Here is a 24,984-nt window from a genome sequence, read left to right as displayed (position 1 = left end):
ACTATTTTGAGATTTATCTGCTTTGTTAATTCCTGCCCCACCTTGTTCTCATCTTCTTTTAGGTTGAGACAAACAGGGTGAATGTTCAATCTGACATTCTTTTTCTCTTTTTTTTTGAGATGGAGTCTCACTGTGTCACCCAGGCTGGAGTGCAGTGGCCCAATCTCAGCTCACTATAGCCTCTACCTCCCAGGTTCAAGCGATTCTCCTGCCTAAGCCTCCCAAGTAGCTGGGACTACAGGCGCAAGCCACCACGCCCGACTAATTGTGTGTTTTCAGTAGAGATGGGTTTTCACCATGTTGGCCAGGATGGTCTCGATCTCTTGACCTCAAAGATCTGCCCGCCTCAGCCTCCCCAAGTGCTGGGATTATAGATGTGCGCCACTGCATCAAGCCTACTCTTACATTTTTAACCTTCTTAAAGTCTAGTTGAGTGGCTGTCAAACTATAGCCCAAAGGCCAATTTCAGCCTGCTGCTGTTGTACAGCCAGAGAGCCAAGACTAGCTTTTACACTTATAAATGGTTGCAAAGAAATCAAAAGAATATTATTTTGTGATATGTGAAAATCACATGAAATTTAAATCTTTCCTTTAATGTAAAATCAAGGGACAAAAAAGAAATTCAAATTTCATGGTCTGTAAATAAAGTTTAACTGGAACACAGCCAGATCATGAGTCACACTAATTTGTTTACATATGTTCTATGGCTGTTTTTGCATTAAAATAGCAAAATCTGCTGGGCATGGTGGCTCATGCCTATAATCCTAGCAGGTTGGGAGGCCAAGGTGGGATGATCACTTGAACCCAGGAGTTTGAGACCAGCCTGGCAACACAGTGAGACCCTGTCTTTAAAAAAATTTTTTTAAATATATATATTAGCTGGGAGTAGGTGGCTCAAACCTAGAGTTCCAGCTACTCGGGAAGCTGAGGTGATAGGATCACTTGAGCCTGGAAGGTCAAGGCTGCAGTAAGCTGTTATCATGCCAATGTACTCCAGCCTGGGTGACAGTGAAACTCTGTCTAAAAAAAAGAAAGAAAGAAAGAAAAGAAGAAATGGCAGCATCAAGTATGTAGTTGCCACTTAAGACTGAGGGTGGGAAAACATTTTCTGTGCCAAGGTCTAGGCCAAGACAGAGAAACGTCCTTCTTTTCTTTCATTGGTGTCCAGGGTTGTTGAGTGTTCTTTGTCAAACTTTCACACAGTTGAAGCATTTCAAGAGTTCTGTCTTTGTCAAGAAGTTCTGTTCTTTGTCTTTTTCATTTTGCCAGGCTATATCTGTTTCCCACCTCCCATTCCCCAGCCAAGGCTCTTCAGAGCATCTACGTACTATTTTTTGCAAAGGTGGGGGCAGTGACAAGGACCTGATCTTATTTTACGTGCATTTCAAACTATTCTTGTTCTCCGTCTACTGGCTCATTTCTCTCTTACGATCACTGCTACCTCCAATTCCTAACCCTTTCTGAGATTCTGCATGGTAAACGAGGGGAGTAGTGATTCTATTCTCTCATACTCCACTGGCATTCCTCTCTGTAGATGCTTAGGTGTAGTCATCCTCCACTCTATTAAGTCATTTGCCAATCCTATAGCCACTTTGTCTTCAGGTGTTGTGGTGCAGAAATGTAGATGTGTCATTTCATTTCACTGTGGATAAAGTGTGTGCTTCTGTTCTGCACCCCTCTGGTATGGTGTGTGATTGTTGAGACAAAGAAGGAATGGAAATGTCTTAACCAATCCTGAAACCAGAACTCTCCCTTTGTTAAATAAAGGCCCATAAACTATTTCCTAGGCTACCAAAGTTTAATCGTTCTTCCTGTCTTTAACCATGACCAAATCTTCTGCTGCAGAGTATTCAGAGGCTAAGTGTTGTTGGGCCTCCTCTTTTTTTGGATAGAAAGGGTCTTCCACACCAGCTTCAGGATTTGATACCAATTCTACCTATCCTCTCTCCTTCTTTTTTTGAGATAGAGTCACATTCTTACCCAGTGACGATCTAGGCTCACTGCAACCTCTGCCTCCCGGGTTCAAGCGAATCTCCAGCCTCAACTTCCTGAGTGGCTGGGACTACAGGTACATGCCACCATGCCTGGCCAATTTTTGCATTTTTAGTAGAGACGGGGTTTTACCATGCTGGCCAGGCTGGTCTCGAACTCCTGACATCAGGTGATCTACCTGCCACGGTCTCCCAGAGTGCTGGGATTACAGGCATGAGCTACCGCACCCGACCCTGTCCTTATTTAATATATCACATATAACATCTCTGCTTTGTCCTGTTTATTAAAAAACAAACATTATTTTTTCTTTGTTAGGTCCTTGATCTTATCATCTACTAACGATTTTTTAAACTACACATTTGTATTTTAGAAATATATTGACTAGCAAAATGGCTCCAAAGCAAAAATCAGGACTCTTTTGGTTGGGAATAACAAAAATATACTCTCAAGCTAGTTCACTGAACAAGCCAGTTAGGCTACGAAATGAAAAAACAGGAAGGAAAGGGTATTGCCACTTCGGGAAATACTAAACATCACAGAACTCTTTCTCCCTGCACCTATTTTTCCCTCCTCTCTCTCTCTCTCTTCATTCTTTCCAACTGCCAACCAGCTTTTCTATGAAACGTGAGCTATCCTGAGATTCCTGTTTTCCCAGTTTCACCACCAAAAGGAAAAGCCCTCTATTTTCTAGATTCAACCTGAGAAATTCCGGGGAAGGATTCAAATGCTTCAGCAAGGTGTCCTATGGTGATACCAACTTGGGACACCTGAAATTAATTTTGTGGCTTGAGGTTTCTAACTATTCCATGCTAATCTTATCCCAAAACTATGTGAGGATAGATGTGTAGTTGTGAATTGCTGCGTTCTGTGCCTAGCCTACCGACTAACCAGTTACAAAAAGGTCAGGAATTCTGATCAGTCCACCTTTGGCCAGTGTGTCCCTCAACTTATCACTGTGGCCAAGAAGATGGCTTCATGTAAAGATATGGCATCTCCCGTTCCAACCAAAGTTAAGGGTAAAGGGACTGAGGTAAAGAATTCCTCAGAAGAAGCAGTTATTCTTGTCCAAGGAACAGGTGGTAGGCAGTGGACACATGAAAATCCAACTGAAACCAAATAAAGGATATACTAAACTGACAATGATACATTCTCACAAAGGGATATTATACAGCTCCTAAGAACTTTACAGGAGTCTATTTAATAATATGAAAATATGTTCATGATTCTTTCAGAGATAAAAAGCAATTTTAAAAATTATGAAAATTCCATTTTAAGGAGGCAAATATATTTTTAAAAATACATGTACATGTAGAAAAAAGACTGGAAGGTGATACATAAAAATGTCAATACTATCTCGAAATAATGCTGATCACAGATGATTTTCAGTCCTTCTCATTTTCCGTGTTTTGTTTTCCAGTAACACATACTATTATGTTAAAAAATATGCAAAATACATCAAACATTAAGCAATTTTACATTGACCACATATACATCTTTACCTACTGAACATAGAGGATACTGTACCTGTTTACATTTACCCTTTCCTTCCATGGGATCATAGAAGTGTTCCTATTAGGGGGAATTCAGGCTGTCTCAATGTGAGTGCATAACTATTTCAAAATCATTTCAAACACCGATTTTATTGCATACTCAGTTAACTTGTTTTCCTCATTCATTTTCAAATTCCCCAGATGAACTTTCACTTTCTATTTGTCTTCTTTCTTGATTTCATTTTGCATCTTGTTCCCCTTTCAGATCTATATCAGAGTGATCTATCCCATACTTTTAAACTTCTTCAAAATTTCCTTTGCCTTCTTTTATGGCCTTTCTTTTAAGGTCTTGCAACTTGCTTTGACTTTTGCTCCAGGTCTCCGGTGATACTAACTGAGCCATACCAGGTTTTAAGAGTCAAATCAGGATTTCTTTTTCTACTTTCACAACCACCATCCTACAAACATTTGTGTTAGCATAGTTTGTAAGAGCAAAAAATGTAACATTTACCTAATCTTTATCAACAGTGAAAGATAAATAATATGATCCCATTTTATTCAATCTATTTAGTAGAATACTGCACAATACAGATAAAATGTTAACACTTTTAAATAACAAAAGCTAGAGAAAAATACGTTAAGTATCCAACATATGCAAGTTTTGGAAGACCATACCAAATAAAGCTATGTATTATTTATGAGTCTGAAGCAAATCTTAGCTGCAGATAATCAAGTTTATACTGTTCTTTGAGCTTTATATCTGAATACTTTATAATAAAAATGTGATGTACACAAACCTTTTAAAAGAAACAGATCACATGTCTCAGCCTGTTTTGTGTTGCTAAATAGGCTGGGCAATTTATAAAGAGATTTATAAATTTATTTCTTACAGTTCTGAAGGCTGGGAAGTCCATGAGTATAGCACTGGCATCTGGCAAGGCCTTCATGCTGCATCATCCCATGGTGGAAGGCAGAAGGTAAGAGAGGATGAAAGAAAGACGGAGAGAGAAAGGGGGCCAAACTCATCCTTCTTATCAGAAACTCACTACCACAATAACTAACCCACTCTGGTGATAACAGCATTAATCCATTGATAAGGGCAGAGCCCTCATGACCTAATTATCTTTTAAAGTTCCCACCTCTCAACATTCTTGAATTAGGGATTACATTTCCAATACATAAACTTTTGCGGACACCTTCAAACCATAGCAGCAGACTTACAGCGAAATACTCCTTTGGTAGCCTTAGCTCTGATTTTGTAATTTTCTTTTCTTTTTGTGCTTAGGAAATGCATCAATCAGCATGATGGCCACAGCATCTTTACAGCCTGTTTAGTTTACTATAGTTTTCATGGGCTTAAGAAGAATACCAACTTGTCTAATCATGAAATTGTGAAAAATTTAAACATAATAAACTTCCTACATTCTAGAACTTCTCAGCAAATGTGTTAAGTTAGCTATGTCTAGCCTCTCTTTGCACATCACTGTTTATAAAACATACCCTTCTCTGCTAGCCTCACCAACTTCAGCAGCAAAGTTCTTTCAAAATATAATAAATATTGAATAATGTTATTGGCCTTTAGTTCCTAACGTGATTTCTTTTCTCTTATTGCCTACACATCTTGTTTCTGGACAATATCACATTTATTCCTTTGTTACTGGGCACAGTAGCCAAAGGTGGTTTGAGCTGTCCTCACATCTTGCTGAGCTGAGCGTCTTGACTGTAGTCACAGTGGCCTCTCTTCTTCAGGCTAATAATGCTATCCATTTCTTGATCTGGGAAGTTCCCTCACAACTCATCTGCCCCTTCATCCTCTGATGATCATCTTGAAATAAACTCACATCCTCCCTTTTTATTCTACACACTTGAAAAAGTTCTATTTAAAAATATCCTCTGCTAGCCACATTTTCTTATTCAGATGTTCTGTTCTTCATTCCAAGTTAAGTCCACAAGCATTTTCTTTGGGCCATATAATTCTTGCCTTGCATTATCCTGTCAATACCTTCTCCAGCCACTGAAATTTCTCTCATTAATTCTTTTACAGCATATTCACCCAACACACACCAGAGCAGCACTGCCTAAGAAAATCCTGTCTCTTGGGGGAATAAATATTTTAGTTGAGATACTGAAATATTAACTTGCCCCCAGGCTCCCAGCTCTTTTCTAAATAGAGATTTAACAATAAACAGTGGTCGAACTAATGCTTAGAAACGACCTTGTTATAGATTCTCAACCAGACAGTAGTCACCAAGAAGCACTCTGACAAACTGCACTGTGATAAACTGTTTTATTAAGAATTGGGAACTATACTGTTAGGATCTCAAAGAAGAAAATCTAATTCCCTAAGAAATTCAGAAGAGACAGACACACAAAACAAATTACAATAAAATGTGGTAGGTACATCAATAGATGCTTGTATGCATGAATTCATTCATCTCTTGGTTATCTATTCTGTGCTAAGAAGTAGGGATACAGTGGTTAACAAAAGGAAGAAAGTCTCTGCCCTAAAGAAACTCACATTCCAGTGGGAGGTGGGAGTGGTAATAGGCTGAATACTTTCCAGTATTTAATGAGAAAAATATGAATGAGATAAAATAAGAGATAGTACTTGGCATTGACCAAAATAGTGCTGAAAGGTGACAACTGGTCTGAGAGGCCTGAGAGATGGCAAGCAATCAGTCAAGTAAGAAGTTATTCCAGTCCCAAAGAAGACAAATGTCATACCTTGAGGCAGGCCCAGGCATCGCAGAAATCAGCTTAGTGTGTCTAGGGTAGGAAGGCCAGGTTGAAACATACATGTGAAGGGAGAGCTGAAAAAGAGAAAGGCAGCAGCCAGATCCTTCAGGCCACAGTAGGTCAACTATGGAGTGGGGAGGCAATTGGTTTCAGCCAGAGAGCTACATGATTTGATTCCTGGTTTATGTAAGAGATCCTGTTGGCTGCTCTGTGGATGAAAATCTGGAGTGGAAGCAAGCAGGCTAGTTACGAGGATTCTAAGGTATCAGATTAGAAATTATGGTCGCTTTAGAAAAAAAGAAGAAATAGTAAATGATGGTAGCTTGGATGAGGGTGCTGGCAGTGGAAACGGAGAAAAGTAGATGGATGTAGCACACATATCTGCTGTTGGAATCGATAAGACTTATGGATTGATTGGAAGGGACTGAGAAGGTCTTAAAATGAAACAATGGTATCATAGTTCATCTCATTCTGCAGGGTAGAGAAGCATCTCAGGGAACACAGTCTCAAAGAGGTAACATTTAAGCCCAATCTTAAAAGCAAGTGTGAAAAAAAAAAAAAGTGTTGGTGAGGACGTGGAGAAATTGGGACCCCTGTGGGAATGTAAACTGGTGTACCCACTGGAAAATGGTATGGCAGTTCTTCAAAAAATTAAACACAGAATTACCCCATGATCAAGCAACTCCTAGGAACTCAGATATTTGTACCCTTCTATTCATAGCAGCATTATTCACAATAGCCCAAAGGTAGAAGCACAAGTGTCTTTCAATGGATGAACAGGTAAACAAAATGTGGTATATACAGTTGACCTTTCACATTCGTGGGTTCCACATCTGTGGGTTCCACCAACCACAGATCAAACAAACCACATCTGTACTGAACATGTAGACTTTTTTCTTGTCATCTCTTAAACAATACAGTATGACAACTATTTACATAGCATTTACATTATAATAGGTAACATAAAGAATCTAGAGATGTTTTAAAGTATCCAAGAGGATCTACATAGGCTATATGCAAATACTACACCATTTTATATCAGGGACTTGAGCATCCTAGGGTTTTGTTATTCACAGAAATTCCTGGAATGAATACCCTACAGATAAGGAGGGATGACTGTACATATGATAGAATATTATTTAGTCTTCAAAAGAAAATGTTCACATATGCTGCAACATGGATGAGCACTAAGACATTATATTAATTATTTTTAATGAGTAGGGATAAAGATCATAATACTTTAAATGCCCCACTAAAAAATGTCACAGTTCACACCTTGCCCACTGCATGCCTTCGTAATACTACTTCTACCTAGAATTCTCTTCTGAGAATTCATGGCTGCCTGGAGAAAACTTAACTGCTTTTCTTTTCTTTTTTAAAAATTCTGGTGAAATACATATAAAATTTACCATCTTAAGCATTTTTAAGCGTACACCTTAATGGCATTAGGTACTTTCACACTGTTGTGCAACCATTGCTACCATCCATCCACAGAACTTTTTTCATCTTGCAAAACTGAGACTTTCTGTCTCCATGAATTTACTACCCTAGGAGACACCTCATATCAGTGGATCATACAGTATTTGTCCTTTTCATTTAAAATCCTAATGCAAAACTCTGGCTTTATCAGATTCTGAAAAGCCTAGATCTCTCCTTGCCATGTTGTAGGGACAGGAAAATGTATTCATTTATTTAATAGATACCTGAACTCCTACTGTGTTTCAGGCAGTAATGACTCTGTCCTAGATGTCAGTCCAATGGTGAAGACTGACATCCACGCCTAAGGTCATAAAGTTAGTAGCTTCAGTTTTGAGAAGTGCAGTGAAGGAAAGATGCTTGGGCAAGGGACCTTGTTCTAACAAGGGAGCCTACCCTACTTGCAGAGGCCATGAGAAAAGGCTTCCCTGAGGAAACGGCATTTAACGCCTAACTGATGGGTAGGAGTGAATCAGAAAAGAAGTCAGAGACCTAAGCCAGCCAGTAAGACAAAAGGGGACGGTAGAGACAGGATAGACTGGACATTTCATTGCAGCAGATAATACGTTTCTCAACCCGCAAAAATTCCCAATTAGACTCCCATACGCAGGAATCAGAGGCTATGAACCAGCATCCGAGGTTTGGTAACAGGCTTCTACTGTGTTTTCTGGACTTTTTATCTTATTGGAAAATATCTTCTTAAGTTCTTGCATTCGAAACTCACAAGGTAAAAAGAATATGCTTCCCTCTTTTTAACATGGGGCCAAAGTTTCTCTCCAAGGTCACAGCTCGTGGAAGGGGAGACTACTTTTGGAAAGATGGAACCCGGCTTGCCACCTTGTCCCTCCACTATTCCTGTTACTTTCTGTCAACCTCCCTATGAGTTTTCTACTTCTTATCTTGTAGTGTGAACAAGTCACGTGTCCGTCACTACTTGATGGGATCTTAAAGGCATCAGGAAGGAGAGGCGCAGCCGCCACCTGTTCAGGATGCAGGTGTGAGGCAGGCTGGGCACGGGCGACCGGAATGGGCACAGGAACCGCAGCCTCCACGCACCTGGAGCTTCATCCCCGGCATCTGTGTACCCACAGCCCGCGAACCCCAGCTCACCCTTCTCCTTGGTTACGATGGAGATGAGTGGCACTCGCGGGCGGTCGCTGAAGACCTCGGCCTGCTGCACCAGTGCCTCGCGGACGCTGTGGAAGTCGCTGAGGACCACCACCAGGTAGTGGCCGATAAAGAAACTGAAGATGCTGCCGTAGACGCGGGCTAGGTGAGCCAGGAGCACCTGTGGGCCCACGACCGAGGGATCAATCCCTGCGGCCCTGGTCCTGCTGCTCAGCCAGCTCCGCCGCCGGAGGAAGGGGGGCAGTAGCACGTAACCGAAGTTGCCCACCAGGGGCCAGGGCGTGGGCCCGGGCGGGATGCCCCGTGCCCGGCGCCGCCGCAGCCAGTTCCAGCCCAGCAGCGCTACGAGGCTGCACAGCAGCAGCGCGCAGCCGCTCGGGTCCAGCCGCAGCAGCCCCAGAAGGGCACGCAGAAGGCCCGTGGGCCAGGGCGGGTCCTCAGCTGGGGGCTGAGGCGGCCCGGGAGAGGACATGGTCAGGGCGCCGGCAGTCTCAGGTTCCCCTCGCTGCCCGGAGGAGACGCGCACGCAGCTGCTCGCGCCGTGGCGCCGCTATCCTGCTCTGCACTGGAAGGTCGGGGGCGGGCTGGGAGCGGAGGAGCGCGCCCCGGATTGGCTGCGCGGCGCTCATTCTCCCCGCCGCCTTCACTCAGCTAGGCCTGGGCGGAAGCTGGGGACGCGCCGGCTGCCCGGCGGAGGGGTCGGCGGACGAGCGGGCAGAGGACCTGAAGTTTGCCCCGAGGTCCCGTTACGCCCCTTTGCTGGGTCAGGCTTGGCGGTGTGTGTCCCTGAAACTAGGATGTTGGCAACACAACCTTGCGCTCCGATTGGCTGTTGGATTTCCTTGTGTCGTTCGTCAATGTCATTTGTTTGTCAGCTAACAAACGCATGGTTATCAAGTGCATAAACAGTGCCAGGATCTGTACTGAGTGCGCGAAACTGGTGAGCAGGCCCCTGAGATGGCTCGGCCTTAGCACCTGTGACCCGAGCCGGGAGAATGGGGTCTCCGGCCTATTCCCGCAGGCTTCGGTGTAGCAGTGAAAAGACAGGGTTCTTTATCCAATCTGGGATTCGCAGGACCTTTTCCTCCACGCTGAGACATCAGGATGCTGGGAAGCCTTGGAATGCAGAACCTGGAGGAGTCGGCAGCCAAGGCTGCGGAAGGGATGAGGGCGGGATTTGGGGGAACGAGGGGTGGGCAGCGAGGCAGGAGGAATCCCTTTCGAAGAGCTAGCCCTGGGCTAGAAAATTTTTATGCAAATAGCGAAAGCTGTGTCCATTCCTGCGTGTGGCCTGGGTGCAGTAGAAAATGTACTTAAATCCAGAAATAGCGAAGCCAGAATTTGCTGGGGGGATTTAAGTAGTTAGAAATATAAAAAGAAAACAACTTGTTGAGGCCGGGCGGGAATATTATTGGTGTTAAAAAGTTCAAAACTTGAAAGGCTGAGGTTGAAATATTAAATATGAATTGTATAATACTTTAAAAACAAAGTCTGACTTTATCTGATCTTCCCAGATAAGGATAATAGCTTCCCTGATAAGGGCTTCCCTTTCTGTCTTGTTGAGGCCAAATCCTGTGGTTTCTGTTTAAGTTGGGTTGAGCATAGATTATCTGTACTGGACTATTTTTCTAGCCTTTTCATTTTTTCCATACATTGAAAGTTTGAACACCACGTTGTACCTATAAAAATGTGACTGAAGAAAGCATAGTGAGCCCTCTATTTTATTTTATTTAAATAAATACATGATCCGTTTTATTTTGCTATAAACAAGTGATGCCAGTAAGATATGAATAATTTCAAGTCCACTCCGTTCTCATATTCTTTTTGACATGCTTTTCATGTTATTTTAAGTCTATGCACACCAAACAAAAAACCTCCACACCTTTCATCTTCTATAATTAACCACTATTTGTGAGACTACTTTTCTCATTTTTTTGAATTTTTAAATTGAGACTTTTTAAAAAATTTAAACTACTTGTTTGCAGACGTGATTTTCAACATGACATTCTGGATGTCATCTGATACTAGGGCTTTGCTCTCTAAAACAGTAGCCACTGTATACATCTTCCCATACAAGCAATTGAAATTTAAAAATGATTTTAAAATAATTGAAGCTGTGACTAATTTAACAACTCCAACAGCCACCCTTTTCTATTGCACAGGATGTAACTGAATATATAGTGTTTTCCTATGTCTTTCATTTTCACTAGGTTAACAGCTGTGAGGCAGATAGGAAATCTGGGCTGTATTTGGCCTTTAAAGAGGTAATTAAGCTAAAATGGAGTCCTGTGGGTGGTTCTTATCTAATAAGACTGGTGTCTAAAGGAGATAAAGACACAAAGAGGAAAGAGGATGTGAGGACACAGGGAGAAGGCAGCCATCTACAAGTCAGGAGAGAAGTCTCAGAAGAAACCAACCCTGCTGACACCTTGAGTTTTGGCTTCTGGTCTCCAGAAGGGTGAGTATATAAATTTCTGTTTAAAACATCCAGTCTGTAGTACTTTGTTATGGCTGCCCTAGCAAACTAATACAGGAAGTGATATTGTTCATAATATTATGGACACACTGTTTCACTTTAATTTTTTTTTTTTTTTTTTTTTTTTTGAGATGGAATCTTGCTCTGTCACCCAGGCTGGAATGCTGTAGTGCAATCTTGGCTCACTGCAGCCTCCGCCTCCCAGGTTCAAGTGATTCTCCTGTGTCAGCCTTCTAAGTAGCTGGGATTACAGGCCCGCACCACCACAACAGGATAATTTTTCTGTACTTTTAGTAGAGACGGGGTTTTACCGTATTGGCCAGACTGGTCTCAAACTCTTGACCTCAGGTAATCTGCCCACCTCAGTCTCCCAAAGTGCTGGGATTATAAGACAAGAGCCACCGTGCTAAGCTGGATATACTATTTTAAACATGAAACCACACAGTTCATTTAGTGCTCCTTAAGGATGTATTTCTCCAAATTCCATTCAGGGTGATTTTGCTACATAAAAGAATACTTTCTAATTCATTTATTTTATATAGGTAAAAATATAATAGCAGAAGCATTAAAGGAAGAGAATACTAAGAGATCTTTTGGGCAGGTAGAAGTGAGAAAGATGGTGAGAGGATTATGGGAAAAAATCATTTTTGAGACCCTAAAGATAATTTTAAACCACCCACTTTCCTACTGCTCTCCTTCTTGCTCTATATGGATTTTGGTCAGAATTGTTGGTTACAGTATATTCAAAATAGCTGAGTACTTATTTTGTTATAAAGAGTGGTGTTAAATTACTCTATTTGTAAAACAACAATTGTCCAGTTCGTTTGTAATTCTCTGGGAGGTAAATCCCACATACCACACCCATCCAGAGTCAATGAGCATGAACAGAGAGAGTGCACGGCTTGAGAAGGGTTTGCAAAATGCTAATTAATGAAAAGAGAAAGTGGAAATGTTATTAACACTATTTAGTTGCACAACTCCACTGGTCATTTAAAAATTAACACCTTGGTTTCCTTTAAGTTCTTATGATTTGCTTCATATATACTCCTTTGAGTGTCTTCAATATATGTGTTTATGAGCTTTATGTACTCTCTGAGCCTCCATGTTGCTGAGCTGAAATTGGGATAATAAATACACCTTTATCAGGCATAGGGATTAAATAAAGTAGCTAGCACAATGTCTAGCAATTAATACTCAGTAAATAAAAGCTGTAATTATAATAGTTATCTTTGGGTCCTTGATAATCGTTTAAACTTAATAGGTTGTCACTATTGCTGCCTCTTTTTTGCACCTTGCAGATTTACCAAGATTAGAATGTGATACTGGCCAGGATATTGTTTCCTATGTTTAGTCTTTATGTCTTATATAATGAATAAATAAACATGCCTATCTTCAGTGTTACCCACTTCATTCCTCTCCACTTGCATGTATTATGTATTACTTGGAGAAGAGATGAAGGGAGAAAGGCCCCTGAAGAGAAATCTAAATTTCAACATAAGGCAGAATCTCAAAGGTCATAAAATGCAATTCCCAAAACTTCCCTTTATTTGGTCAAAGTGGTGCCAGGATTAGCACACAATTTTTTATTTAACACCAAAATGATCACAGTCCAGACGTCTTTCAGTAAAATACGGGAGCAGGGGAAAGGGAAACTATGGTATATTTGATAGATGACAACACCACAATAAAAAATGAATCAATTATGACACACTCTACAGCATAAATATCAGAAAATGTGCTGAGTGAAAAAGCCAGGCACAAGAGTACATTCTGAATACCTGTGTTTATATGAAGTTCTAGAATATGCAAAATGAGCCTATGGTGATAGAACGAGGTAGATTGGCTCAAAGGAACATTAAGAAATTTTTCTAGGGTGGTAGAAATGTTCTGTATCTTGATTGAAGTGTTGGTTACTTGGATGTATGCACTTGTTAAAACTTAACTGTGTATTTCACTGTAGTTAAATTATACCTCAGTAAAACAAAAAAAGCCATTATCTTTGAGAAAAAGACATGGTGAAGTAAGCAGACTAAACAGGTTTAATTTATGAGATGCACCTTTTGTGAGGTGGGTACTCATAGGAACAGTTAGTCACTTTAGTTAGCCTGGCCACAATTGTTACCAATTCCTGACATTTCTGGCCAAAGCGTTACTGAAATCTCTGTTCCTTATTTCTCCTTCATTTACTTCCATTTACCATGCAGAACCATCCTGGAAACCACATGGTGACCTCTGCTTAAATCTGACTGGGTTGGCCAGGGTATGTTGTTAACCTTTCTGACTTGTTTGCTTCATCTGATCAGATGAGAAAGTTGTAACACAAGGATTCTAAGATTCCTCTGGTTCTAACATTCTCCTTCTTAAGTGGATTCTCAGGACTTTGACTTTGGCCTCTGATTACAGCATGCTTAATAAAATCTGAAAGAATAAATTATATTTACAATGCAGAGTATAAGCCGGTTACTTCAATAAAACTAACAAAAGGGGGCCAGATGCTGTGGCACACACCTGTAATCCCAGCACTTTGGGAGGCCGAGGCAGGCAGATCACCTGATGTCAGGAATTCCAAACCAGCCTGGCCAACATGGTGAAAACCCATTTCTACTAAAAATACAATAAAATTAGCTGGGCGTGGTGGCAGCCGCCTGTAATTCCAGCTACTCAGGAGGCTGAAGTAGGAAAATCGCTTGAACTCAGGAGGCAGAGGTTGCAGTAAACTGAGATCAGACCATTGCATTCCACCCTGAGCAAGAGAGCAAGACTCCATCTCAAAAAAAACAAAAAGACAAAAAACAAAAACAAAAAAAAAACAAGGTTGTTACCTCCTTGTGTATGTAGGTAGCTCCTTTGCCTGATAATGAAGTCTTATTTCTAAACTTCACTTAAGAATGAAGTTTTAGAAAGAAAGGACATTGAAAGTTTACTACTTCTTCTTTTAGGCAAGAACATACTCATTGCAAATGAGATATTTCAAAGCCAATATTTTATTCTCATTTTTAAAAGAGTAATACAGTTTTTGTAGAAAATTTGGAAATTCAGGAAACTATAAAGGACGAAACTATCACCTTTTTATTCTTACCAGAGGTAATATTTATAACATTTGTGAACATATCCTTCTAGTCTTATATATGTATTTCTAAACCTTATATTTCTATTTATATATTTACAAATTTATAAATATGAGTAAAATATATCATTAAAATTTTCCATGTTGTTCTCCCACAAATCCTTTTTTTTTTTTTTTGAGATGGAATCTTACTCTCTCACCCAGGCTAGAGTGCAGTGGTGTGATCTCGTCTCACTGCAACCTCTGCCTCCCAGGTTCAAGTGATCCTCTTTCCTCAGCCTCCCGAGTAGCTGGGATTACAGGTGTGTACCACCTCACCCATCTAATATTTGTATTTTTAGTAGACATGGGGTTTCACCGTGATAGCCAGGCTGGTCTTGAACTCCTGACCTTGTCTTTCCATCTATTTAGATCTTAATTTCTTTCAGCAATGCTTTGTTCCTTTCGCACACAAGTCTTTTGCCTCCTTAGTTAAACTGATTCCAAAGTACTTTATTCTTTTGATGCCATTATGAACAGAATTGTTTTCTTAATTTCCTTTTCAGACTGTTCATTTTTAGTGTATAGAAACAATTGCTTTGTCTGCAGATATGCTGAATACATTCATTAGATACAACAGTTTAAAAATTTTTAACTTTTCATTTTTCATTCAGACTCATGATTTGAAATCTAAACAAGTTTTTCTGTTGAATTTTTATTTTTCTACATATAAGATCATGTCATATACGGATAGTTAATTTTTCTTCTTCCTTTCTAATTTCAATGCCTCTTATTTCTTTTTGTTGCTTAATTGCTCTGGCAAGAACTTCCAATACTATGTTGAATGGAAGTGGAGAACTGAGCATTCTTCACTTGTTCCTGATCATTCTTAACATTTCCCTTTTAGAGGAAAAGCTTTCAGTCACCACTGAGCATGATGTTAGCTGGCTTTTTATAACTTGCTTATGTTAACTTCCTTTTATTCCTAGTTTGTTTAGTTTTATCATGAAAGAATTTTGAATTTTGTAAAATGCGTTTTCTGCATCAATTGAAATGATCATGTCCTTTTTACCCAACATTCAGTTAATATAGTGTATTATGTTGATTGATTTTCATGTTAAACCATCCTTACATTTCAGGAATAAATCTCATTTGGTCTTGTTATATATCCCTTTTGATATGCTGCTGAATTCAGTTGGCTAGTAGTTTGTTGAAGATTTCATGCCAATGTTTATAAGGGATATTAGTCTGAATTTTTTTTTTTTTCTTTTTTTGGTAGTGTTTTTGTCTGGCCTTGGTAGTGGTGACAATTCTGGCTTCATAGACTGAATTAGGAAGTGTTCCTCTTTCTGGAAAAGTTTGAGGATTTGTATTATTTATTTCTTTTTGAGAGAGGGTCTTGCTCTGTTGCCCAGGCAGGAGTGCAGTGGTGTGATCATAGCTCACTGCAGCCTTAACTTCCCAGGTTCAAACAGTCCTCTCCTTTGTGCCCAAGTAGCTGGAACCACAGGCACGTGCCACCACGCCCAGTTTTTTTTTTTTTTTTTTTTTTTTTTTTTTTTTTTTTTTAGAGATGGGGTTTTGTTATGTTGCCCAGCCTAGTTTCAAACTCCTGGGCTCAAGTGATCCATCCACCATAGCCTCCCAAAGAGTTGGGATTACAGGTCCCAACCATGTCTGGCTACTTTTTCCTTAAATGTTTAGTAGAATTCACCAACAAAGTCAAGTTTCAGGGTTTTTGTGTGTTGAAAAGTTTCTGATTACCCATTCTACCTCCTTGCTAATTAGAGGTCTATTTAGATTTTCTATTGCTTCATGATTCACTACCCGTAGGTTTTGTGTACATTTGTTCATTGTAATCTTATAGTCCTATTTCTGTATAATCAGTAGTAATATCTCCATTTTCATTTCTGATTTTAGTAATTTGAGCCGCCTTTTCCTCTTAAGCAATCTAGCTAAAGGTTTGTCAATTCCCTTGCTCTTTACAAAGAACAAACTTTCATTTCATTGATTTCTCTGTTGTTTTTCTATTCTCTATTTATCTCTGCTCTTGTCTTTATTATTTCCTTCCTCCTGCTAACTTTGGATTTTATTTGGTCTTCTTTTTCAAGTCCCTTAAGATCTAAAGTTACATTATTGATTTCTTCTTTTCTAAAACGTATGCATTTACAGCTATACATTTCATTCAGTGCTGTTTTTGCTGAATCTCGTAGTTTTCTGGTATGCTGTATTTTTGTTATTTGTCTCAAATTATTTTCAAATTTCCCTTGCAGTTTCTTCTTTGTTCCACTGTTAAGTGTGTTGGTTAATTTCCACATATTTTTGATTTTTTTTTCAGTTTAGGCAATTTCATTTTAAATAGCTCCAGGAGAAGACTTGTCACCACTTCTTTTGGATAGACTGCTATACAGCAAAACAACATTGAACAGTTATGTTTGTTTTTGAACTGAACTCTAGTATAATTTAATCTCAAAATGCTCTGAGAACTGCCCAAACTCTGATATTGTCTCCCACATAGAGGCAGGTTATTAGAAAATCACCTCACTAGTTATTGGTGAAATACTTTTCACTGGTAACTTTGTTGGTAGTACAGGATGTTACTAAACATATTGTGCCACTGTGATTGATCAGCTATAGTTATTAGGTTGGTGCAAAAGTAACTGCAGTTTTTGAAATTAAAAGCAATGGCAAAAACCGAAATTACTCTTACACCAACCTAATACTTGGGACTGGCATAACAGGATCACTCTTAATCCCATAGTCAATGGCATCATAGAATGAAATTTTCTCTTAAAAAAGACATCTCCACACTAGCAATTCATTATTCACTTTTCTGGAAGTTTCTGGAGAGATTATGGCAAAACAATTCAAGTGTCTGATTAGTGTACACAATGTGGGAAAGGCTGGCAGAGTGGGGGCTTTAGAAGCATAATCTTAGGCATAAGACATTAAAACTCATTAACAGTGTGTTTGCTTTATTCTAACAAACTTGTGGACTCAGACACGTGAGGATTCTTTCGCCTTCAAGGTCATTTTGTACTAGAAGCCAACTTTTCTCCCTTTGAAATTTAGTAAATTGCAATTTTAAGAAAAATCTGTAGCATGTGACAAAGAACCTGTTCCAAGGACAGTTTGCTTCTGAAACTAATTTCCTGATAAGGGAATAAAGACCATGACCTTTATTTTAAAAATAACAAAACCCTAACAAAACTGATGGTGACCACAGTGATTATGACAGGGAGGCAGCAAGCAATAGCCCACAATAACAAAACTCAACTTCTAGCTCTACCATTTAGGAACCCATTCATCTCATAAAATGGGGTCACCTTCTCTTGCCTTGCTTATTTCATAGGGTTTTGTGAAGATTAAAGAATGTCAAGTGTTAACTGTAAAATGTTATGTTTGATTACAGGTGCCACATATGAATTAAATGTGCATTATATATCTCTACATACACATGCATAGTAGTACATAATTCATTACTATCCTAACTTATATTAGTAATACAGTGTTACACTTCTGATATTCTTATACATTAGAAGAAAATAGAATTTACATGTCAGTTTGGGAAGCATCTATGACTTGACTTACAAGCCCACATGGATGGTCTTTCCTTGGATGCTGGGAGAAGACACAAGAGTCCAGAGTCAGAGACAAAGGACTTCACTACTCATAGCACAGCTGTAGCCAAAGTGTCAGCGTGGTCCCTTTGGTTCCCTTGTCTCTCAAATCCCAAGGGGATGGCTTGGAGACATCAAGACAAGGCAGATGCTACATATTCAGTGGGTTGGCACCTCAGCTGAGGACCACTGAGCTTGGTGTTTTTACTGCTTTAGAGTAAACAGGAAAAAAACCCCTTCTCTTTATTCAGGGTGATATGCTACCAGATTTCTTAACACTGCTTTCTGCAAACACAATCCTGAGAAATGGCCTGGGTAACAGGAGTATGGGCCTTGCACTCAGCATGCCCAGCAAAAAATGTGCTAGATGGATGCTCAGGGCCCATGACACACATTACCACTCCCAACCTTTGGATGAGATAAAATTTGATGTCTTTTGTGATTTTGCTAAAATATTAAATAGAAAAGAATGGTAACATTCAGTGACAAAGCATTCAGAAAAATAATTCACTTCTACTTCTGGAATATCTAGCTGGCTATGAAGGCCCTGACCAATATTTCCTAAAACTTACAAACATTTTATAAGACTTGCATATATTTTATACAATTGAATTTCTTTACCCGGGGCCAAGGCTGTAATGACCTACAATCAACAAACCTTACAGACTTGAAGCTGAGTCCGTGGTTAAATAGGCATATAGATGACACTTTTCTATCTTTAAATGTGGTGGGGATGGGATCGGGGGTTGAAGTAAACAGATTTAAATTCACTTTATAGTGAAACTCGTGAATCTAATCCTGGTGGCAAAACCTGGACACACCGCTACACTCAGATTCTAAAATCAACAGCTGTGAGGTAGAGGTCTCAAACCAAGCATGAATAATCATTCTTTTCATTTAAGCAGTTTTGTTACTTAAGAAATTTGCCCATGATTAGGGTGATTGAAAATGCCACTTTAAACTACAGTTGTAAAGTTCCTCTTGATTCCTTATTGGAGTAAGAGACAGTTACTACTTTAAAAGACTTCACTATCCACAGCACTTTAAATGCCCAGAGAGTTTTATCCTCTCATAGGAGGCACACTCAAGAGCTTTTCTATGAAGAAAACAAATGGAACCCAGAATGAATTAGTCCATTAGTAAAAGTTCCTGTTAGTCCCTTGCATAATAAACAAGAGTTCATGTTAGTTTCTTGCACCATGCGTTCTAGATAAGGGCAGCCTTTGAAGCCATATGGCCAGCAAAATCAGCATGCCAGTGTTTCCACAGGATGATGAGAACATCACTGTGATGAGCTTTTCATCCAAGATCTGAGTGGAGTGGCAGAAAAACTATTCTGATCTATGCTGTCTCATTTCTAGATAATCCAAGGGATAAAGCATGGACTATCTCCTGTAACTTACTCTTTGAGCCTTATTATCTTATCCTATTCACCCCACTGAATTGCTTTTACAAAATTTATCTTGGGGGAGGGGAATTTGTCATCAGCAGGTCCAAAACCAACTTACTGCATCCTGCTGTTGCAATGTCTAGTAAACTCCAGTTGAGGACATTACCCTAGGCTTCTGCCTTGTGAAGGCACGAGAAGACTGAGTGACAGAAAGGGGTCTGCTTTTCATGAGTAACGTTGTCCTACTGTGAACAATGAAAATCAACATCGTGTGTAAGTGATTATTTTCTTCTCCATGAATGACCTTGTATCGTTCTGAATTATTTTCACCTTAAATCCATTAACTGAAGGTTATTATTTTCAAAATACTGCTTAAATATCCCTTTTGCAACTTTAACAAGTACTCTAAAACTACACCTCTTTTAAAAATGATACATTTTGTAAATGGAAAGAAACAGTAATGCTAATTTTGAAAAGACTGTTGATGTCACTGTGGTTTATTAGGTAAATACAAAGTATAGGCTCTTGCATTTTTTTAAAAGCAAAACCAAAGAGATTATAAACCAAGTACACATATCCTCTTTAGAAGAGAAACATAACTGAGTTTTAACAATTAGGCACTTAAAAATGTAAATGTAAGATAACATTTTAGAAGTATAAACTATAGTTACACTCCTAAATTCCTCCTGAAATGTTTACAAACACAAAATCACAAGCATGAAAAACAAATTTCCTCCTTATCAGAAAAGGAACCTGAATTCAAATACAATATGATAAACCAATGATTAAGGTACTGGTGGGCAGGAGAAAAGAGCTTCTGAAATTTACATATTTGATTTAAATGTAAGCATTTCATAAAACTATCACAATAGCATACAGTAGATATCATAATGAAAAATATATGTCAGGAAAATAATGAATTCTAGACTTAAAATTTTACTTTACAACAAGGCACTTAACACATGGAAACAGTACAGTAAATTTCCAAAAGAATGCAATTGGCTACCTCTCAAATCTTGTAACAATATTTCTTTTGTGAATATACGGTAACATAACCATACATTTTGCAGCATTAATCATTGCATAGGAAGCAAATTAAATAATGAATTCCAACTTGGCAACTAAATTAGTTTGTATTCATAGTTTCCTCTTTTTCTTTTAAAGGACAGTTTTTAAATAATTCCACAATAAAGCACTCTGCTCATTCATGATTTATTTAGAACACAGCATATATTAATGAGTAATAAAATATATCAGAACTTATAAGGTGAATATCTGTATAAAAAGTTATCTTTGGGTACCATTGACATGATTTTCAGTGTTTGGGTGTTGAAGTCAAGAGCACTTCTTAATAGAAGAAATATTTTTAGCAACTGAGTTAAAGGAGTTAAATTATTGCAACACAAGGACACTTAAAACAAAAATACCAAAAATCTTTACATATATTAATAGAAAAAAGCCTTCAACACATGACATATAACTTATAATATGCTTGATTTAAACATTTAAACTCATTTATTAAGAGATTCCTTCTTACAATTCCTTACACTACAGATGCTAGTGTGTTAAGACTGGCTTAAAGTTTTAATCAGTTTTACAGTGCAAAACAAAAACAAAAAAGAATTAAGAAAGAAATGGTCAAACTATTTGAGGGGCAAGATGTGAACTTTTAATTAAAAAAGAAAACTGCATGAGTTCTATCATGTAAAAAAAAAAACAAAAAACAAAAAACAACCAAGACAACAGATTTGGTGTTTCAAAGTAAACAAAATATAGGTAGTTATAAAGGGAGACAGTAATGATTGTGATCATGAGAGGTAAAAATCTTCTACAAATTTTCCTTGATCAAATGGATAAAAGGTTAGAATTACAAATCCTTAGATAATCTGAGCATATTTTACCTTTGGGAAAGGTTTAAAATTCTTTTAAAATAATTCATTTCACATGAAATTTTCAGATTATTAGCAAACATAACAAAAATCAAATGCCTTTTAAAAACTTGAAAATACATTTTAAAAGTGGTTTACGTTCCAAGTTATAGAGTGTATTGCCACAAGGGGTCACTGGTAATACAGCAACGAACCCGAATGCAGGGTCACCCACAAACCAGAGTAGACTTGATGCTCATTCTCAAAACAGCCTTCCTTCCACAGCAAAACTTGTTTCCCAAGATGCCAGTAAATTAAGTAACAAATTCACAATTAGTTCAAGTGGACTCAGGGAAGGATGCTTTATTTTCAGATCTAGTGGAGGAGTGCAAAAAGTAGAATCTGAAGGATCTTCATTTGAAAGCGTTTACAAAAAAATGTGGTATACTCTATAGGAATTACATATTATATGTATTTCTCAGACAACCTAAATTACAGGAAAAGCTTCAAACAGGAGCACAGACTCAGAAAAAACAAGGATAATATGTATCTTAACTGGCAAAGAACAGGTGCTCCAAACATTTACCATTTCAAAGGCAAGATCATACTTGTTTCATATCCCAAAGTGGCACGCTGGGTTGAAGCTCAAGTGTGCTTTCCTGCATGTAAATGGGTTTTACTATTTATTTTATGTTTCCCCATCTTGAAATATTGACTCCTTCACCCTTATTTTCAAACCATGGATTTCAATGACATAGCAGCAGCATTGTTCACGCTGGCATCATAGGTGTCTTTAAAGTTCTTTAAAAGGTGATTTTTTAAATTAAAAAACTGGATTACTTGACTAAAATACAAGGCTTACGGTTTCAATGGTGTGTAGTAATTGGTACACAATGGGTTTTTAAAGTTAAGTTTAAACACTTTTCCTTATTCAGTAGAAGAAAAGTGGGTTATCCAGACACAGCTGAATAAGGCTCTAAGGTGTATCAGGTTGTTTTATTTGAATTAGAGGCTCAATGAAAATACTAACATTCAGAGAGCAAAACCCAGGCTTCTGTGTCAGATGATTTTCCTCATCATTGGGTAACAGGAACTTAAAAATCAGTGTTTTCAAGCAGAACACCTTGTTCTCGCACAAGTATTGCTATTTAATAAATGAACATAAGTGAACATTATATAGAATTATGTCTAAACTCATCAGGTAAACTAGATATGTGTTTATTATTGGTGTATTTAATAAGAAATACTAGAAAATTCCTTGTGCTTCCAAGCCTGCCAATGATGTTTGGAGTTTTAATTCTTGTTTAAAATAACAGAATTAAAGAGTCTTGCTTCATGACTTTAAATTCAACTATTTTTTTTTTAGTGACTATTCTATGACACACAGAAAAAGCCATTCTGAAAACATACACAGGATTTTAGCACCAAAGGATGCTGACCCTTCTGAACGATTTGTATTGTGCTTTTCACAAGCAATTTAAAGGTCAATTTTGTGTAATAAAGGCTGACTGGTTTATAATGATAAATTTGGGGATGTTTTCCATTCTAAATGAAAGAAAAATTTCACCTTCAATATAAACATACTGCCTCCTTCTGCCTGCACTGGCCTCTCTACCCTCTGCCAGTGTTAATAATTTTGTAACCTTAAAACTTTCTAAGGTTTCTAGAAGTCTTGCAAATTGACCTTCCAGTAGTTAAGAAATGAAGCCAGGAATTGTTCAAAAGATCCAATAGCATTAAATAATGCACTAAATCTGATAACATAAATCTGATCAATGTTTTAAAATCTATTTTTTGGCATCACCTTAGAGAAATTTAGAAACAGTTATCCCCCTTTACTGTGTAGCTGTCACACACTGATTCTGAGGGTATATTATAGTGCAGCACCATGTTATCATTTTCACAGGGTAAAATTACTAAATTGTGGCATATGTCCCTAGTACTAGTTTATGAGAAGCTGAGTCTCTTGCTAAAAGCAAGGACACGTTAACTTTCAGGTTCCATCTTGGTTTTTCCATAAACCACAACCATAAAAAGGAAGAAATCATGACGAAATATATTTCTGCACTCCAATTAGGAGCCCTAAAATTGATCTCACACCAAGGCCTGACCTGGAAGGGAAAGAGGCTCATTTCCCACGTGGCATGAGCCTCAGTTGACACACATGTTTTCAGCTGTGCTAGAAGAACTGACCGCCCTGGGGTACCAGATCCAAATTTACAAGGCAGACAGCATCTATGTGTATACTCAACGGCCAGTCATTAGCAGAAACAACCTCTTATTTCCTGTGTATCTGTCATAGAGATTTTAAAGTGAAACATTTATACACACGTAAAATCTGTGGGGTGTGTCAAATGCTTTCATGTTTACTTGGATCATCTTTCCTTTTTAAGATAAAATGATCTGTTAAAAGAAAACAAAAAAATTTAAAGTGCTGCACACAGGGTGGCAGCAGCAGTATGCACTCCCGACTCAATCCGAACTTTCCCCATGACAGGGTAGAAACAAAATTCACCCAAAGCTGATGCACAACCCACCGATCTCCCCCTTGCTAAACCTAACGCTAAAAACCACTCTCGACATTAGGTTGTTCTATTTACACAGTGGCTGTAGATGTCCAGATATTTTATTTAAAATATTAACACATTCTTCTGATCTTGAGAGGAAAAATATCCTGAAAAAATTCTGAAGCAGAGGGTCTCAGTGGACAAAGAATAAAGAAAGGAGGAATATGTTCTTTGGCACCTCTTTAACAAGCTCATTAGTAAAGTCCCAGGGTGGGGGCTTGTCACCAATGAATGAAGAGCTGCAAGAGAATGTATCTTTCTCAGGATGAAGAAGAAAACCAGTCAGAGGGTAATACTTTGTTCATTCTTCTAATCATTTACACAAAATTTGGTCCGTTTCTTCATTTACCAGTCAGTTCTCCTAAAATAAAAAACAAAACTATACCTTTGGTTACAGCGTTAACTCTTTTGGTGTAAGAGCTGATGCCTTTGTTTTGCTCCTCAGGTAGATTTCTCATTGTCTTCACCAATCTTCTGAACCCGTGAATACTTTTTGCATGATGATTTGAAGCAGCCAGGAGGCCAAGACAGCGGCCAGGAGAAGCAGCAAGGAATTGAGCCTTGGACGTTTTTCTCAAAAAAATAAAAGATGGGGAACCACCATGCTCGAGATAAGAAATTAGTCTGTGAAGAGACCTTCAAGTTCTGCAAACGGTAGACAAAAAAGTAAAATGAGTCATATCTTTCTTGATTTGCAGCGTAATTATTTTCTTAAATTGTCATTCACTGTATCCTAGGGAAAACCAGAATTCAGATCACATGGCAGTAGTGATTTTCATGTCCTTTCCCTAAATCTATCATGACTCTGGTCCCCTAACACACCTAGATGTCTTTCCTTCCTTTGTGGCTCATGCAATTTCTTCTGCCTGCAATTCTAGTAAGAATGGAGACTCAGGGAATGGATGTCAAAATTATTCCGGAGGAGTAATTTTCAGGATGTGTGAGTGATCAAATCTAGGTGCCAAGCAAGTCAAGGAGTGAAAGAAAAGCTCAGAAGGTTGAACACATTTAAGAGGAAAGATAAAAGTTTTGGTTCAGTGGTGTCAGTCGTCATCTAGATGGAAGTGTAAGGAGGAAGATGGAAATAGGAGACTATAAAATAGGAAACAGAGCTACAAAGAGAAATAAAGTAATCCAGAGAAAGAGCATTTATTAGTGGACACCAAGAGTTGGATGTAGATTTGGAAATGCCATA

At 38.6% G+C, this 24,984-nt stretch overlaps 2 protein-coding genes and 1 long non-coding RNA gene across 17 annotated transcripts in view; 1 reads left to right on the top strand and 2 right to left on the bottom strand.

The window, feature by feature from the left end:
- CYP2U1 (cytochrome P450 family 2 subfamily U member 1) overlaps positions 1-9,294 on the bottom strand; it is a 28,422-nt gene extending 19,128 nt beyond the window's left edge. The window contains exon 1 of one of the 2 annotated variants that reach the window (XM_003929471.4): positions 8,805-9,294. In XM_003929471.4, the coding sequence (XP_003929520.1) occupies positions 8,805-9,294 (490 nt within the window). Of the gene's footprint in view, positions 1-4,372; positions 4,786-8,804 lie in introns of those variants that run through there. The other variant, XM_074396537.1, reaches the window with a different exon arrangement.
- The window catches only part of LOC141584033 (uncharacterized), a 65,036-nt gene extending 40,713 nt beyond the window's left edge, over positions 1-24,323 (top strand). For 2 of the 4 annotated variants that reach the window (XR_012516911.1, XR_012516912.1), the window contains exons 2-4: positions 4,375-4,459; positions 8,601-11,280; positions 24,235-24,323. This is a non-coding gene — a long non-coding RNA (uncharacterized LOC141584033). Of the gene's footprint in view, positions 1-4,374; positions 4,460-4,767; positions 11,281-24,234 lie in introns of all 4 variants that reach the window. The other 2 variants (XR_012516913.1, XR_012516914.1) reach the window with 2 other exon arrangements.
- The window catches only part of SGMS2 (sphingomyelin synthase 2), a 176,864-nt gene continuing 172,432 nt past the window's right edge, over positions 20,553-24,984 (bottom strand). For all 11 annotated transcript variants that reach the window (XM_074396543.1, XM_074396541.1, XM_003929474.4 and 8 more), the window contains one exon: positions 20,553-24,434. In XM_074396543.1, coding sequence (XP_074252644.1) covers positions 24,231-24,434 — 204 coding nt within the window. In that variant the 3' untranslated portion in view covers positions 20,553-24,230. The remainder of the gene's footprint in view (positions 24,435-24,984) is intronic.

The sequence above is a fragment of the Saimiri boliviensis genome, chromosome 3 (assembly GCF_048565385.1).
Source record: "Saimiri boliviensis isolate mSaiBol1 chromosome 3, mSaiBol1.pri, whole genome shotgun sequence".
Taxonomy (NCBI): Eukaryota; Metazoa; Chordata; class Mammalia; order Primates; family Cebidae; genus Saimiri; species Saimiri boliviensis.
This window is presented reverse-complemented; position numbering and strand designations above follow the sequence as displayed.